This window comes from Thunnus maccoyii, chromosome 23 (genome assembly GCF_910596095.1).
Source record: "Thunnus maccoyii chromosome 23, fThuMac1.1, whole genome shotgun sequence".
Lineage (NCBI taxonomy): Eukaryota > Metazoa > Chordata > Actinopteri > Scombriformes > Scombridae > Thunnus > Thunnus maccoyii.
The window spans coordinates 15,581,533-15,595,078 of record NC_056555.1 but is presented as its reverse complement, the minus strand read 5'-3'; the positions used below and the strand labels follow the sequence as shown (position 1 = coordinate 15,595,078).

At 40.3% G+C, this 13,546-nt stretch overlaps 1 protein-coding gene across 4 annotated transcripts in view; it reads right to left on the bottom strand.

Moving 5' to 3' along the window:
• The window catches only part of LOC121891211 (voltage-dependent calcium channel subunit alpha-2/delta-1-like), a 104,561-nt gene that overhangs the window by 68,954 nt on the left and 22,061 nt on the right, over positions 1-13,546 (bottom strand). For all 4 annotated transcript variants that reach the window (XM_042404016.1, XM_042404017.1, XM_042404018.1 and 1 more), the window contains exon 3: positions 12,848-12,964. In XM_042404016.1, the coding sequence (XP_042259950.1) occupies positions 12,848-12,964 (117 nt within the window). The remainder of the gene's footprint in view (positions 1-12,847; positions 12,965-13,546) is intronic.

The window sequence follows — 13,546 nt, the reverse complement described above, 5'->3', positions numbered from 1 at the left end:
AACACATTTATTCTGTGGCACAGCTGCTGCTGTCTACGCCTGATTGTGACTGGATATGACAGAGGGAGAGAGAGAGAGCAATAATGAGCGAGACACATCAAATGTACACTCCCTCTCTGTATGCATATACTGTACGTCTGATAAGTTTCATGTAGGAAAACAGAGATGACAAACAGAAAGCTGGAGCGGTGGAGGCACACAGAGAGTGCGACAGCTGGGCTGACAAAAGCAGCCAGACACACAGACACACATACACACACTCCAGGAAGTGGAGAATAATGAGTCACTTGTGGCCAGAATCAGACACGCACACTCCCTATCTGACTGATTCAACATTTTCTACAACACTATAGATATCAAATATTTATGGGTTTTTTTGGTGAGGGGGACAGAAATATGTTTGCACATCATTGCATCACACGAAAAAGATCCTTAAGAAATCCCCTGCTTGCAATATCTGGATGTTCATCTATATGAAAGCAGTGTCCACATACTCATTGGTGTAAAACACTCACAGTTGGTTGTTTATCTTCACAAATTAGTTGTAAAAGCAGAACAAAAACATTCCTTTCTATCTCATTTACAGGAAAGTTATTGTGAGATTGTAAAAAATTTGCTATATGCTTTGCAAAAGTTTCATGGATTTACCAAACCATCTGTTTTTAACTTATGTACACCGCCCCCTCACTGATAACTGTGTATACATTGTTGGCTAAGGTTGCTGATTTTAAATATGTTCCGTATTCCTCTGGCACACAAATGTAGAGCAGGAAAGCAGCCATGTTGGCTCAAGGGACAGCAGCCCGAGCTCGACAGCAGTTATAGGAACTACTATCAAGGGTCTGTGATTGGCACAGAAAGGAGCCTCAGCAGCTATGACAACAGGGAGACTTATTGTAAATGTGATGGCACCATGGTCTGGCATGACTACACTATTTATGATCACTCCATGGTCTAATGTAGAACTATTGGTCAACTGACAATAGCCAAAAGTCAATATCATTAATCAGTTAAGTAATTTCTTAAGCAAAAATGCAGAACTTTGATGGTTCCAGCTTCTCAGATGTTAAAGTTTGCTGCTTTTTCTTGTTCTACATCACAGTAGATTGAATATCTTTAGGTTATGCACAAAACAAGACATTTGGAGACCTCAGATCACCTTGAGCTCTAGTCAAAAATGTCAAACGTAAGTACTTACACCTTACACCTATTGGCACAATTAACACAACAAATATTCTCACAACACATGCCATCAACAGGCAGAATCATACGTACTACAGATGATATGGCATATATGTGTGCACATGTGTGGATGCAGGGTTGCATGTTCAATCACACAGTATTTTGGGTTTTCACACTGAGCCCCTGTGTCCCTGTACATAGATTAAAAATAAATGAGAAAAAAATAATTTGTATATTTTTTTCATCCATTCTGTCTTTGTGTTCCCTAAATATTTCCCAATATTTCCTATAATTTATCATGGGCTGCTACCATAGTGAAAGTGCCTTTCCCTCAGTCTCCCCCTAGGCCATGCAATTTGACTGCGACTGAAGAGGTAATATTTTAAGGTCTCAAGACTACTCACAATATCAATCATAGCCGCTAAGATCTCTCTGCAACAAGATGGTTACTCTGAAAGGCCCACTGAAGCCTGGGATGCCATCAGAATAATAACTCATTGGTACATGAAATGAGTAGAAAATTTATGTTGTTTATTCAGCTATTTTGAGGTTATAAATTTGAACAATAAATTTCACTTGAATTAGAGATCTTTTTGGAGAAGACATTGCGGAAAGTGACACTTTCCCAAATGCACACTTCAGAATGCAATCGGAAATAGAATATAAATTACTATAGAGAAGGACAGGATCGTTGTGTACAAGTGGACAATACACTAACGGGAAATTGTACAAGGAAAACTGTAGTTCTTACATTACTGTGCGATAAAACAATGCGTGTGAATGTGAGAGAGGAGCATAATGAGTGTGATGTATGTGTGTGTGTGTGTGTGTGTGTGTGTGTGTGTGTGTGTGTGCCTACCCTGTGATTAGGGCTTTAACAGTAGCGTCTAATGAATCACAGCATGTCATCCAGTGTCGGTTTAATAACGCACTTTGAGACACTAGAGATCAGTGACTCCTCTGTTATTACGCACCACTACATAACACAATGCTTAAAAGAGCTCAAGTCAAGTGCTCACGCTTTTGCTCTCATCGTTTTAGACAATTTAATGAACATGAATCCTACCGGAGAGGCAATGCTGTGTGTAATGCATGCATATGGTAGATTATAGTGGATGAGGGCACTTGAGTGAAAGTTTTCTCATCTTGTTGGTCCAATTTTGAATACAGACAGAAAGAGAGAGACTGAGAAGTGATTCATTTTTGGGAGAGAGGAATCTGTTTATGATGCCCACGTTGCTAAGCGACCAGGGTGTCATGGTAACCTGCCGCATCAGTGGTCCATGCACTGTGGAGAGCGAAAGCTCCCATGTGAAGGCAACACAGGAGACTTAAAACATTTTGTTCATTATCTTCCCATCGCACGGGCCATCTTTCTCCTCAGCAATTAAGACTCAGCTCAAAGCTGCTTCTCTAAGCCAATGCCAACAGCCCACTCACAATTAAGAACATTTCCTATCGATGGTGAGCAACACTGAGAGCGGTTTCAACCAACGAGAGAGGCCAAGGTTGGAAAACAACTGTTGTTTTTTTTTTTTTTATCTCCAAAATGGCAACCAATTTTGGCTCAGACTCTGGTGGGCAGCTAAAGACTTTTGGATCTGCTGCCAAAGTGCTAATGCAATCCGAGACCTGAAATAACCCTCAGCGATCAATATTCAAACTGTCTCAGCTGTCTGCTCTGTAGTCCCTCCCCCTTATGCTCTCCCTTTTTGGTGGGGTGGTTACTTTCTTTGACTTTTACTTCCGTTTCCCTCAACAATAATGTCTCTAGAAACAAACAACCTCCAGCTCTTTCTTATTCTCCACACTCCCTTTTATTCTTTCTCTCACTTTGATTTTACTCACAACTTTTCTTGCAGGTCAGTCTGCTCTCCTCTGTGCAAGCGGTCTGTCTGGGGGAGGTCTTGGCAGACTGCCATGTCCCCCATAAGCAGGTGCTTTTGTCAACAAGCATCACTCAAGGTGGGTACAAAGCATTAGAAGGAGTTCCTTGAAGACGCTCAAACAGAGTAACCTTTCCCTTGTCCCAACAAGTTAGTCCTCTCTCTGCAGTTTCAGGCTATCTTAACACCAGACAGTATAATCTTCCTTGGCTTTTATAATGTCAAAAGTAAAGACTGTAAGAATTTTACACTTTCAAAGGACATACACACCAGCCATGGATGGACATTTTAAGTGTCCCAACTGCATTAACATTTCAGATGTACAGTAAATTAAAGGATTTGTCAGTAGTTACCTTAAACAAACCAGATATCAAGAATAAAACTGAAGATCATACCAAAGTACAGATTTTTTACTTAAATGGCTAAATGAAGCTAGATCAAACTGGATTTTGCATCAGTGTTTTCTGCTGAGTGATCATCTGGAATCACTGGAGTCAGAGAAGGGCTCACAGTGCTCATCATATCACAAAAATATCTACATTACATCAGCCCGACTGCTTTTATTTCAATTACTTTTATACTGATTTTTTAGAAATTAATTTGTTGATAATCCAAATACTGGTGTCTGTTTGTTGAACAGTTGTGTTCCCTGTGTTGGAAACGTGCGATTACCTCAACCTACTTGCTTTAAAATTTAATATGACTTCAAAATGACTTGGTTGGGTGAAAAGGTTTGCAGTCCATTAGGTCTCTGTTGTGTTCAGTGTGCCGTTCTGCTTTGTAACCACCACAAACTTTTCCTCCTTTTTATGACAAATGAACATATCGAGAGATCTCTGCTGGTTTCAGTGTGGGAAGTGAAATGGCTTGTTTCCACTTGGTGAAGTTTAACTACAAGCCCATCAAAGAGTATTGGTTAAGAGGAACGATTTAATAATTGATGAGAACAGAGTCAGAGGAGTCAGAGGTGGCCTGGATATCAGAGAGAGGTGATCTATTGTCAAGGCGGGTTAAAAAAAAAGAAGCTCAGGTCAATGTGTGTGCGATCTGTACGATGTGTGAGTTCATTGGCAGTTAATCAACAGGTCACACCTATACTGCAGCTCACAGTTACACAGTCACATGTAAACAAGCTGAGGATGGATGTAACGCTGGGGGGCAATTGGAGCAAAGTACAGTGGAGGAGGATCTGACTCATAGACACACAAACGTGATATTTGATTAAGTCAACTGACCTTTAGAGGAAGAAAGGTGTAAAATACTTTGTGAGTGCAACACCATGAATGTTTTTGAGAAGAGACAGTCCAAAATTGTGAGTTATTATCACCATATTTGAACAATTATTGCGTCTTGCCTCTCTCTATGACAGCAGGTCTTTCATTCAGTTATCTATAATACCACTAGGGCAAATAAGAAAAGCAACAGTCTGGCTGCTTACATGTATGAAAAATGGTAAACTATGGTAAAAACACACATTGAAGCATTCCAGATTTACCGGATATAATGGCCTGAAGAGGAAAGAGAAGCTGGAGATAGAGGAGGCAGGCAGAACAGTGAGAGAGGAGATCAGATTTTAAGGTGAAACATTATTTTCAGAAGAACACACACACACATATCTAACAGGGAAGAGATAAGAACGGACAGAAAGGGAGAGAAGAGGAACACAGGGCAACACAGAAATCAGAAAATGGGAATGAAGAGTGACAGAGAATCAGGGTGAAGTTATGGGAAAGGAAGTTAAGAGTGAGTTAGGAGCAGTGAGGAAGGGGGAATGGTAGGTTGGATGGATGAATGAAAGAAAAAAGACACCCCAAAAGGAGAGATAAAATAACATGTGTGACAGGAACCAGAGGAGAAAGAGGACTCAGAAGCTCAGAAAGGAAAGGAGAGGAGAGGTGATTTTACTTGTGTGTGTGTGTGTGTGTGTGTGTGTGTGTATATGTGTGTGAGTACACAGATCTCCAGTTATACTACAAGTAGAGTGTTGCCTGTGTGTCTATAAAGCTTCAGCGAATGTAATCTCCTGAGTTGCATCAGCAGTGAAACTAAGCTAAGACAGCAGCTGCTTAAAGAATCTGACTCATCTTCTGAAATATCAAAGTGATCTGGGAGGCAACTTTAAGTCTGGCAAACACACATCTACACACATCAATATATCCTTCTAAAAACAATAAAATAATCAGCTGTAATACATCGCTGCAACAGCACACATTCAGGGGTTTTGTCTGAGGTGAAAAGTTTTTCGGTTTTCCCAGCATAGCGGCGGCCTCTCTCCTGTTGGGAATTCCAGTTTCACTTGACATCCTTTTAGAGACAACGCATGTTGAATGCAGAATATTGCGGTGCAACATGAAAGAGGCACATTCTTTGATCGCCCATGACTGGTTTAGAAACAAAATTAATTCCCCAGTCAGATCACTAACGCTTGGGGAGCATCAACTTGAAATGGAGGAAATAGACGATTGAGGAGTGATGTTCCAAACCCAGAATAAAAAAAAGAGGGAGAGAGCTACACAACAACATCCAGCACCATCGTATACCATAGTAAGTCGACTAAGAATGGCCGGTATGGGCACAGCAATTGTGCAATGTGCAATGTGCAATGTGTGTGTGTATGGTTTGCATACCTGCTGGTGCTACAAAAGCAATGCGAGTAGAACAGAAGAGAAGTACTGCATTTTAAGATAAAAGAAAAAAAGTTCAGTGTAAGACAGACTGTGACAGACAGTATGACAGAGAGAAAACAGCAATGTGGAGCAGAGGGAGATATAGTAAGTGGAGAGAGAAAGACCACTGCAGATAGAGACAGGAAAAAGGAAGGAAGACAGAAGATCTTATAAGCAGTATCTTACAAACTGAGCCGCACCCCATTCTCATCTTGTAAAACTAAATAGTAAACATGTGATGCAGGGCAGTCACAAATCAACATGTAGAGTTTTCAGACAAAATCTTTGAGGGGATGTTTCTTGTCAGAGATGTTTTCCTGTGAGTGTCCGATAATTGACAGTAGAAGTGAGTAATGTGTGCACTGATATGAAAACACTGCAGTTGGGCTCAGTGAGACCAGAAGAAAGACATAAATCTGGACGAAGATAGTACTGGGATAGTCTGTAGTTTGGACAATTTCCAAGTTTGAGGAAGTTGTTTGTTTAGCAGCAAATGGCCTTCTAATGGAGAGAAGATATGCACTGATATCTGCAGCTATACTGATGTACTGTACAGACATTAAATAAGTAAATGTGTTGATTGTGTTATTTTGGAATGACATTTTTTTAATCTATTTTCATGCATGATTCTGGTAAATATGGACTTTGTTGAAGCATATAGCTGGTATGTAGTGATCATACCTGCCAACATTCAGGAAGTGAAAGATAATATTTTAACATTTTAAGTGCAACAAAACCATTACCAGAAAAAAGCCAATAAGTACTTTATCACACCACCTGTTCAACAAGCATAAACATCTAGAAAAGCAATATTTTCAACTGCTTTACCCGAAGTGTCCCATCCACTGCCGATATGTTTGTCACGTATCTTGAAATTTAGCAGATTCTTGTAAACTTAGCTGTTGGCTGAGACAAACCAGCCCCTCCTCTCCCTATCAGCGGTACCTGCAGGCAGTGAATCACATCAGCAGCAGAGGGAGGAGGACAGAGGACATGAGGAAAGACTGCCTGCGCAGAGAGCAGCTGTGCACACGCCCCTTGAATCAGGTTGTGGTGACAGATGAGTTGAAATTGTATGTCGTTTGTGGATTGTGTGTGTAGACTGTGTTTCATAGATGATCAGAGGGCTGTACTACGAAGCGAGATTAGTGGGTTAGCGAGGTATGTTGAGCATAAAGCCAGGGTTTTCAATGTCACGAAGGTGGCTCTCTTTTAACCCGGCTACATCACCATGGTAACTTATACTGCAAACTTAACCTGGTCCAGAGCAGGTTATGTTCCGAGTTTTGGCTTAAATCGGCAATAAAAAGCGCTGCCCTTTCACTAACCACCTGATTTCCTGCAAAGTCCATTTAACATTGCTGCTACTGCAGCTATTAGAACACTCATTAGAAAATTGATTAGTCTTTTACCATACTTGCCATTGATTTGATATGTCATATTGTAAATTTGTAATGGTGCAAGAGGTTAGGGTTATTTGTGGGATGGGATTTTGTTACAATATATCAAACTGTATTTCAAATTGTAAAAAGAAACAAATAAAAAACAAAAAACTAATGAAAAAAAATACTTTGAACAAAAAAAGATTAATCTATTGGTATTTATCACAGGTAATATTCAATCTATAATATTGTGATAATGTATTTATATTCTTCATAACTCTCCGTTATTATGATCTGTTCCTCCTGACTGAAGCAGGCGGCACGTGATCGGTCCATTTTGTGCGGAAAGAGTCAAATGACACGCCAAACGCCCCCGTTTTTGGGGACGCGCAGAGCCTGAAGCAGAAAGCCTGGGTTAACAAAGACAGTTCATATCCACCGTCGTGATACCACTTATCTCTGATTGCGAGTTTAGGGTTTGTTGATCCAGCTCACACAAAGAAAGCCTGGGTATTTTGAACTTGCTTCGTAGTACAGCCCTCAGGTAACTTGGGTAACATCAGACAAACATACAAAACTTATGGATCTGTGTGTTTGATTATTCATAGTAAAGGTTGAGGCCATGCACGTTACGGGTTTCCCGGGAGAAACTTACTTACTTTTTCTACAAAGCATTAAACAGCTGAAAGACAATCCTGGGAAGTGCGGTACTTGTCTTCCACACAACACAACACAGTTTTCACCAATTATCAGAAAGATACAAACATTATCTGTATCATCTTTTTTTGCTGTGATGAAAAACCTGTCTTCTTCTAAGTAGCCACAGCTGCCAACATATGAGATGAGATTGCATGTCAAGGGAGCACCGTCGTCAAATGTAGCGATTCAATTGCGGTGACAGGATGGGCAGATGTCAGATTGACAGACAGCAAATCCGAGCAGGCCCTTGATTAAGTTAATGACAGCTGCCATCATTCTAATGGGATTATGTACATTGACAATTGCTGGTGCAACACACACACACACACACACACACACACACACACACACACACACACACACACACACACACACACACACACACAAACACAAACAAATAAACACTTGCAAAGCATAGCCAGAGGAGACAACTTGCCCTGGTGTAAAGAGAAATGCCACCAGTCAGAGAGGCGGTGTCTATTCTGTTTATTTCAAGCACAACACAGCCTGAACTATACAGCTGCAGAGGGTGGAAATACAGACGATTTCCGTGAGGTTGGTTTAAAGTGCTCTGGCGTGATGTCTTACAGTATTCATCCAACTTGTTTTCTTGTGGTGGCGTCTGTTTCTGATTCTAGTACAAATGAAAGCAATGTGACATCATAATGAAGATCCAACAAGAGAAAGAGATAAACATTTGTCACCAACAGCAGCTGCAACAGTTTATGATGGAAACCATAAACCAAGGTTAATAAGCTTATGCCTGTTCCCTGGATGTTATTGAAAGGCATTCTGGGAAATGCAGGTCAATCCATTACACCAAAGCAATGACACTGGAAGATGCTTGCTCCGGTCTGTTTGTTATTGTGTCTAACCAAGTCTCACTCAAAGAGAAGTCTCGTTCTGAAATCTTGCGAGAGTCCCGTTGTTTTCAAAATTAGCTAAATCTTCAGCCATGACTTTGAAAATCTTTAAAATAACACTAAGCTGCACTTTCAGTACTCCAACACAACAAACTCCTCCCGGCACGCCACTCTCCAACTCTGTCATGGCTGAATATTAAGCTAATCTTGACAACAACGCAACTCTCACAACATTTCAGAACAAGACTTCTCTTTGAGCAAAACTTGGTGAGACACAATAAACAGACTGGATCAAGCAAAAAGTAAAGAAAAACATTTTATTTCTCTGTATGGCCCTTTCCATAATGTTGTCAGACACTTAAAATAACAACCTGAGCCCGTCAGTGGCAAAAACGAGCACTTTTAGTGGATGTACATTGACATTGCCCAAAAGGATTACATTGCAGCCTGTTTCACGGCTGCCAGCTGAAGTGCTCTCACTCAATAATGGACCCATTTCAAAAATTGTTGTCCCCATTAGTCAGTTAGACACAAAAAGATGTGAAAATAAGGCCCAGGTTGAAAAATACCGAAGTTTAGCTTTAAGTCTTGCAGCTCTGGCTTTATATTTGTGCTCTTCATACCAGTGATGTTAGATATGTGGCCTTGGCCAGTGGTTCCCAATCTCTTTGGCTTCCTTAAAATAAAGTGACCCCTGATCACAAGTTATGGCCTGACATGGATAGGACTAGAGTAGTGAGCAGTTCAACGAAGGATTCCTTCTCAAACGGTTTCAAGTATCCAGTATTTCACAAAAAGAAAGCAGCAAATTTCCTAAAAGTATAAAGCAATATAATTTTCTGTAGCAGATTTTTTCTCTCTTGTATCACTGAAATCATTTGGTGAACCCTCAGATTTTTCTTGGGACTCATTTGAGTCTCCAACACTGGCTAAGAATAATCAATATAGGTTTTCCAGCATGGTTTATCTAGATAAACCAATATGAACCAACAAATTGCTAAAGCTTATTGGGTAAAAGTAAAATTTATAGGTTTGCACATGTCATACTGCAGTTTTTTGGTTGGCATGTGCCACTCTGGACATGCTCTACTGAACAGTTCATTAATAATATGTAACATTACACCACAACTGGTGACTTTCTTGAATGCCTGATATAACACCATGCTTCTGCTACTTACATGTATTTTGGGTTCACTGTTTATTTCTGTAGTATTCAGCTGCATTTCATGACACAGATCACACTATGCACATCATTAAAGTCATTAAAAATCATCAAAGCCTTTATAATTATTGTACCAACCAGAATCAATGTATAATTGCATGACTACAGTAGAGAGGAGCAGGTTCAGGGAAAATGGGTCAGCCAAAAATGCTATTAACGGTACTTAAACACAAAATAACTAGAATACAGTGTAAAAGTATCTGGGGGTGGAAACTTCAGTTTTGTGCAGTACACATGCATGTTTTCTCATTTATTCTCGTGTGTGTTAGCTCCTCTAACAAGACAGTGAATCAGTTGAATGGCTTTGAAGGTTCATGCTCTGCTATGTGAAAAAGAGAAGAGTGCTGCATGTTGAATTGAGGACTAAGAGGCCAAGATCATAATGGATGGGAGGTCTGCAACAGGCTTCTAGTCTTTTGTATGCTGCCTCATGGGAGGTGTGTCTCAGTGCACTCATGGACTTACTACCACTCTCCCTCTCCTTTCTACTCAACATCATCTCTCTCTCATACGCATCAGGCCATTCAATTTCCCTCTTTCTCTCAGACACAAAGCTTTAACCTCACACATGATCGCTCTCTTACATGATTACTTCATGCTGTGTGTAATCAGCCCTTCTAAATGGAACAAGGAGAGAAGAGGGAGGTATGAAAAGAAAGAGAATAAGAGGTAGAGATGGGAAACAAAAGTGGGAGGATACTGAAGGTGGTAAGTCAAAGAGAAGGATTCATGGCAGCATATATTGAAACCAGTGCAGAGAAATATTACATTAGTGTAGGTCAGGTCAAGAACATTACAGATGCTACAGTCGTCTTCTCCCTTTACCTCCATTTCAATTCATGATTCAGCTAAGTGGACTCGTGACTATTTATGGTCCCTTACATAAATTGATTGCCATAAAGCTGGCTCAATTCCACTTCATTATACAGACACTATTTACGGGAGCCATCATGCCACTGTGGGCGGTGACAAGTAAAGGTAATTTCTGAGATGAACAAAGAACATCAGCATATGGCTAAACAACTGACGTTCACTTGCGCTGGTGAAATACACAGCAGATGGTGTTGATAAAATGTAAGAACAGAGCCTGGAGTTTGACATCTCTATTCTGCTGCCATCAACTCACTGAGCAGTCGTGTTTCTCTCCCCAGGTGTGACACAACAACACCCAAAACTAATTGTCCCTTATCCCCTGGCAATTATTGGAATGTAAGAAAAACAAAATGCTCGGCTGGATTGATGGGGTAATCAATGAGAATGTAACTATGGCAACATGCTGTCAAGCTTTAATTGGATATTTCTGGCTCTCTGAGCTGGATTGATCAAGAGCAGCAACGTCTGGAGATCCTAATTTAGTTGGCCAGGTACACTGCTGTGTTTAAAGTAAGGAGCAGTGAAAGGTTATTTGGATCAATTTAGCTTGTTGTCCTTTGTAACTACATGCAAAACATGCCAGGTTCCAACTCTGTTAGATTAGTGCACTCATTGCACTCCAAGAAATTCCAAGTTACTTTACATAAAAACAGTCACAGCTACACTAGTGGATCTGTGAGGCTATACTTAGGCACAGTCGTGCTTTGAACTAAATGATCACATGCTGACATGTGTACAGTGACGATGCCAACATGCTGATGTTGAGCATAATGTTTATCATGTTCAAATCTTAGTTTAGCATCTTGGCATGCTAACATTTGGCAATTAGCACTAAATACAAAGTACAGCTGAGATTGATGGAAATGTATTTAGAGAAAAAACAGTGTTGGACAAATTGAAATTTTGATTTGAAGATGGCGCTATATGAAAAGATTACAATTCATCCTGTGGGAACATGAATGCATGATTTAAATTTCATGGCAATGCATCCAATAGTTGTTGAGACAATTGACTCAAAACCACTAATGTGAACCTCATGGTGGTGCTAGAAAAAAGAAGATCAGGGGATCACCAAAATCATTAGGATTCATCCTCTGGGGACCATTAATGTCCACACAAAATGTCATGGCAATCCATCCAATAGAGATATTTCAGTCTGGACCAGAGTTGGTGACTGACCGACACTGCCCTCCTTGGAGCCACGCCGCTAGCTAGGCTAAAAAGTGTTGTAGGTGTTCCATATTTTCTCAAAGAAATTGCACAGTATAAACTGATCTGATCAAAGGTGCTCAGTGTGGCTTACAAAAACAAGGGAACCAAACCTGACACAAGGTCTTCCAAAGTCTTTGAATTGTCTAGTCGGCCTATCAGCCAGGAGGAGTTCAACTACATGTGGTGAACAGTGTCAAGTAGTAAAGTTTAATAGTAAAGTTTTCTACAAAATGAAAGCATTTGGCCAGCGTAGCCTTCATAGCATTTTCCTTCTGTTTGGTTCAAACAAATGATCCATGAAAGCAGCCAGTATGGATTAGGGATGAGAGCAGAGTAGGGCTCAGTAGTCACAGGAGAGACTAAGGATTCCTGAAACTAAACAGAGTCATCTGTGACATTTGTGGGGTTTTTTTGTGTTTTTTTTTTTCAGAAGTAATACAACACATACACACGCAATGGAATTTTATGATTTTGTGGCATGTAGCAACCCAGACTGGTAACTTTGAATTAAGTCATCTAGCTGGAGGATGTCTACTTGTATTGGATCAGTGCATGGCCTAAGGCAGTAGTTGTGTTACAGCGTCTGTTCTGACATGAAATGAGGAGAAGCAGATTGTTTCTGTGTGTTTCCTTGGGCTCTGGGCATTATGCTAGGAGAGACGCTGGACCTGATCTCATGAACCCAGGAGAATTTGCATTTTATTTTCCTATCTCAAACTAAAAATCAATAGCTTTTAATAGTCAGATTGATAACAAAAAAGTATTCATCACTATGAGAAAAGAGGTAATAACCAAATGTCATTCTCTGCTCCTACAAGTAGCAGTGGGATAAAGTAATGTCATATAAGGGGATCACACTCACCTTTAGGGCTTGGGAGCGGTTTGCCAGCAGTTTCTCTATGTTTCCTGCAGCCGTTGACACCAGTTCCCTTGGATTGTTGGACTCCACGCTGAAGTGACTTCGATGATTTTTATATATCTGAGACAATCAAAAGAGAAGAGCTGGGGTAAGAAGTGAAGTAGCAAGACACTTACGCTGGACAGATCCCTCTGTCTGATGATTGCTCTCAGTCTGTAAAGTGGTTTTCTTTTTTTGTTCAATTTTGAAATATTTTACTGATATTTCAACCCTGAGGTACAACGGACAACCTTAGTTTTAACCCTTCTGTGCTTCTATGAATTGTTGATGTTTCAGAAGATAAATCCTAAAAGGGAGGGGAAGGTTGAGGTAGCAGGTAGGAGGGGGTTTAGGCACACAAATAGGCTTTAAGATGGTCTGTATGCCTTATGTACTTCTGTGCAGTAATTCTGTATGTTTTGGCATTCCCTAAAAATATGGTGGCTTCACACCCACAATTTCTCCAATATTGAGGATACCATTATCATAGTGTGTCTTAATAAGGGGAGTGATAAAAAAAAAGGCGAAGTACATTTTTCCAGCAAAATTCCTTCCATGCATGAGATTTTGTGCATTTCGATTGAAATATGCTTATATCTTGCCATTCATCATCTGTTATTGTCATGTCCCTTTCCTTCTCCCATCTGTCCTTTATATATTTGT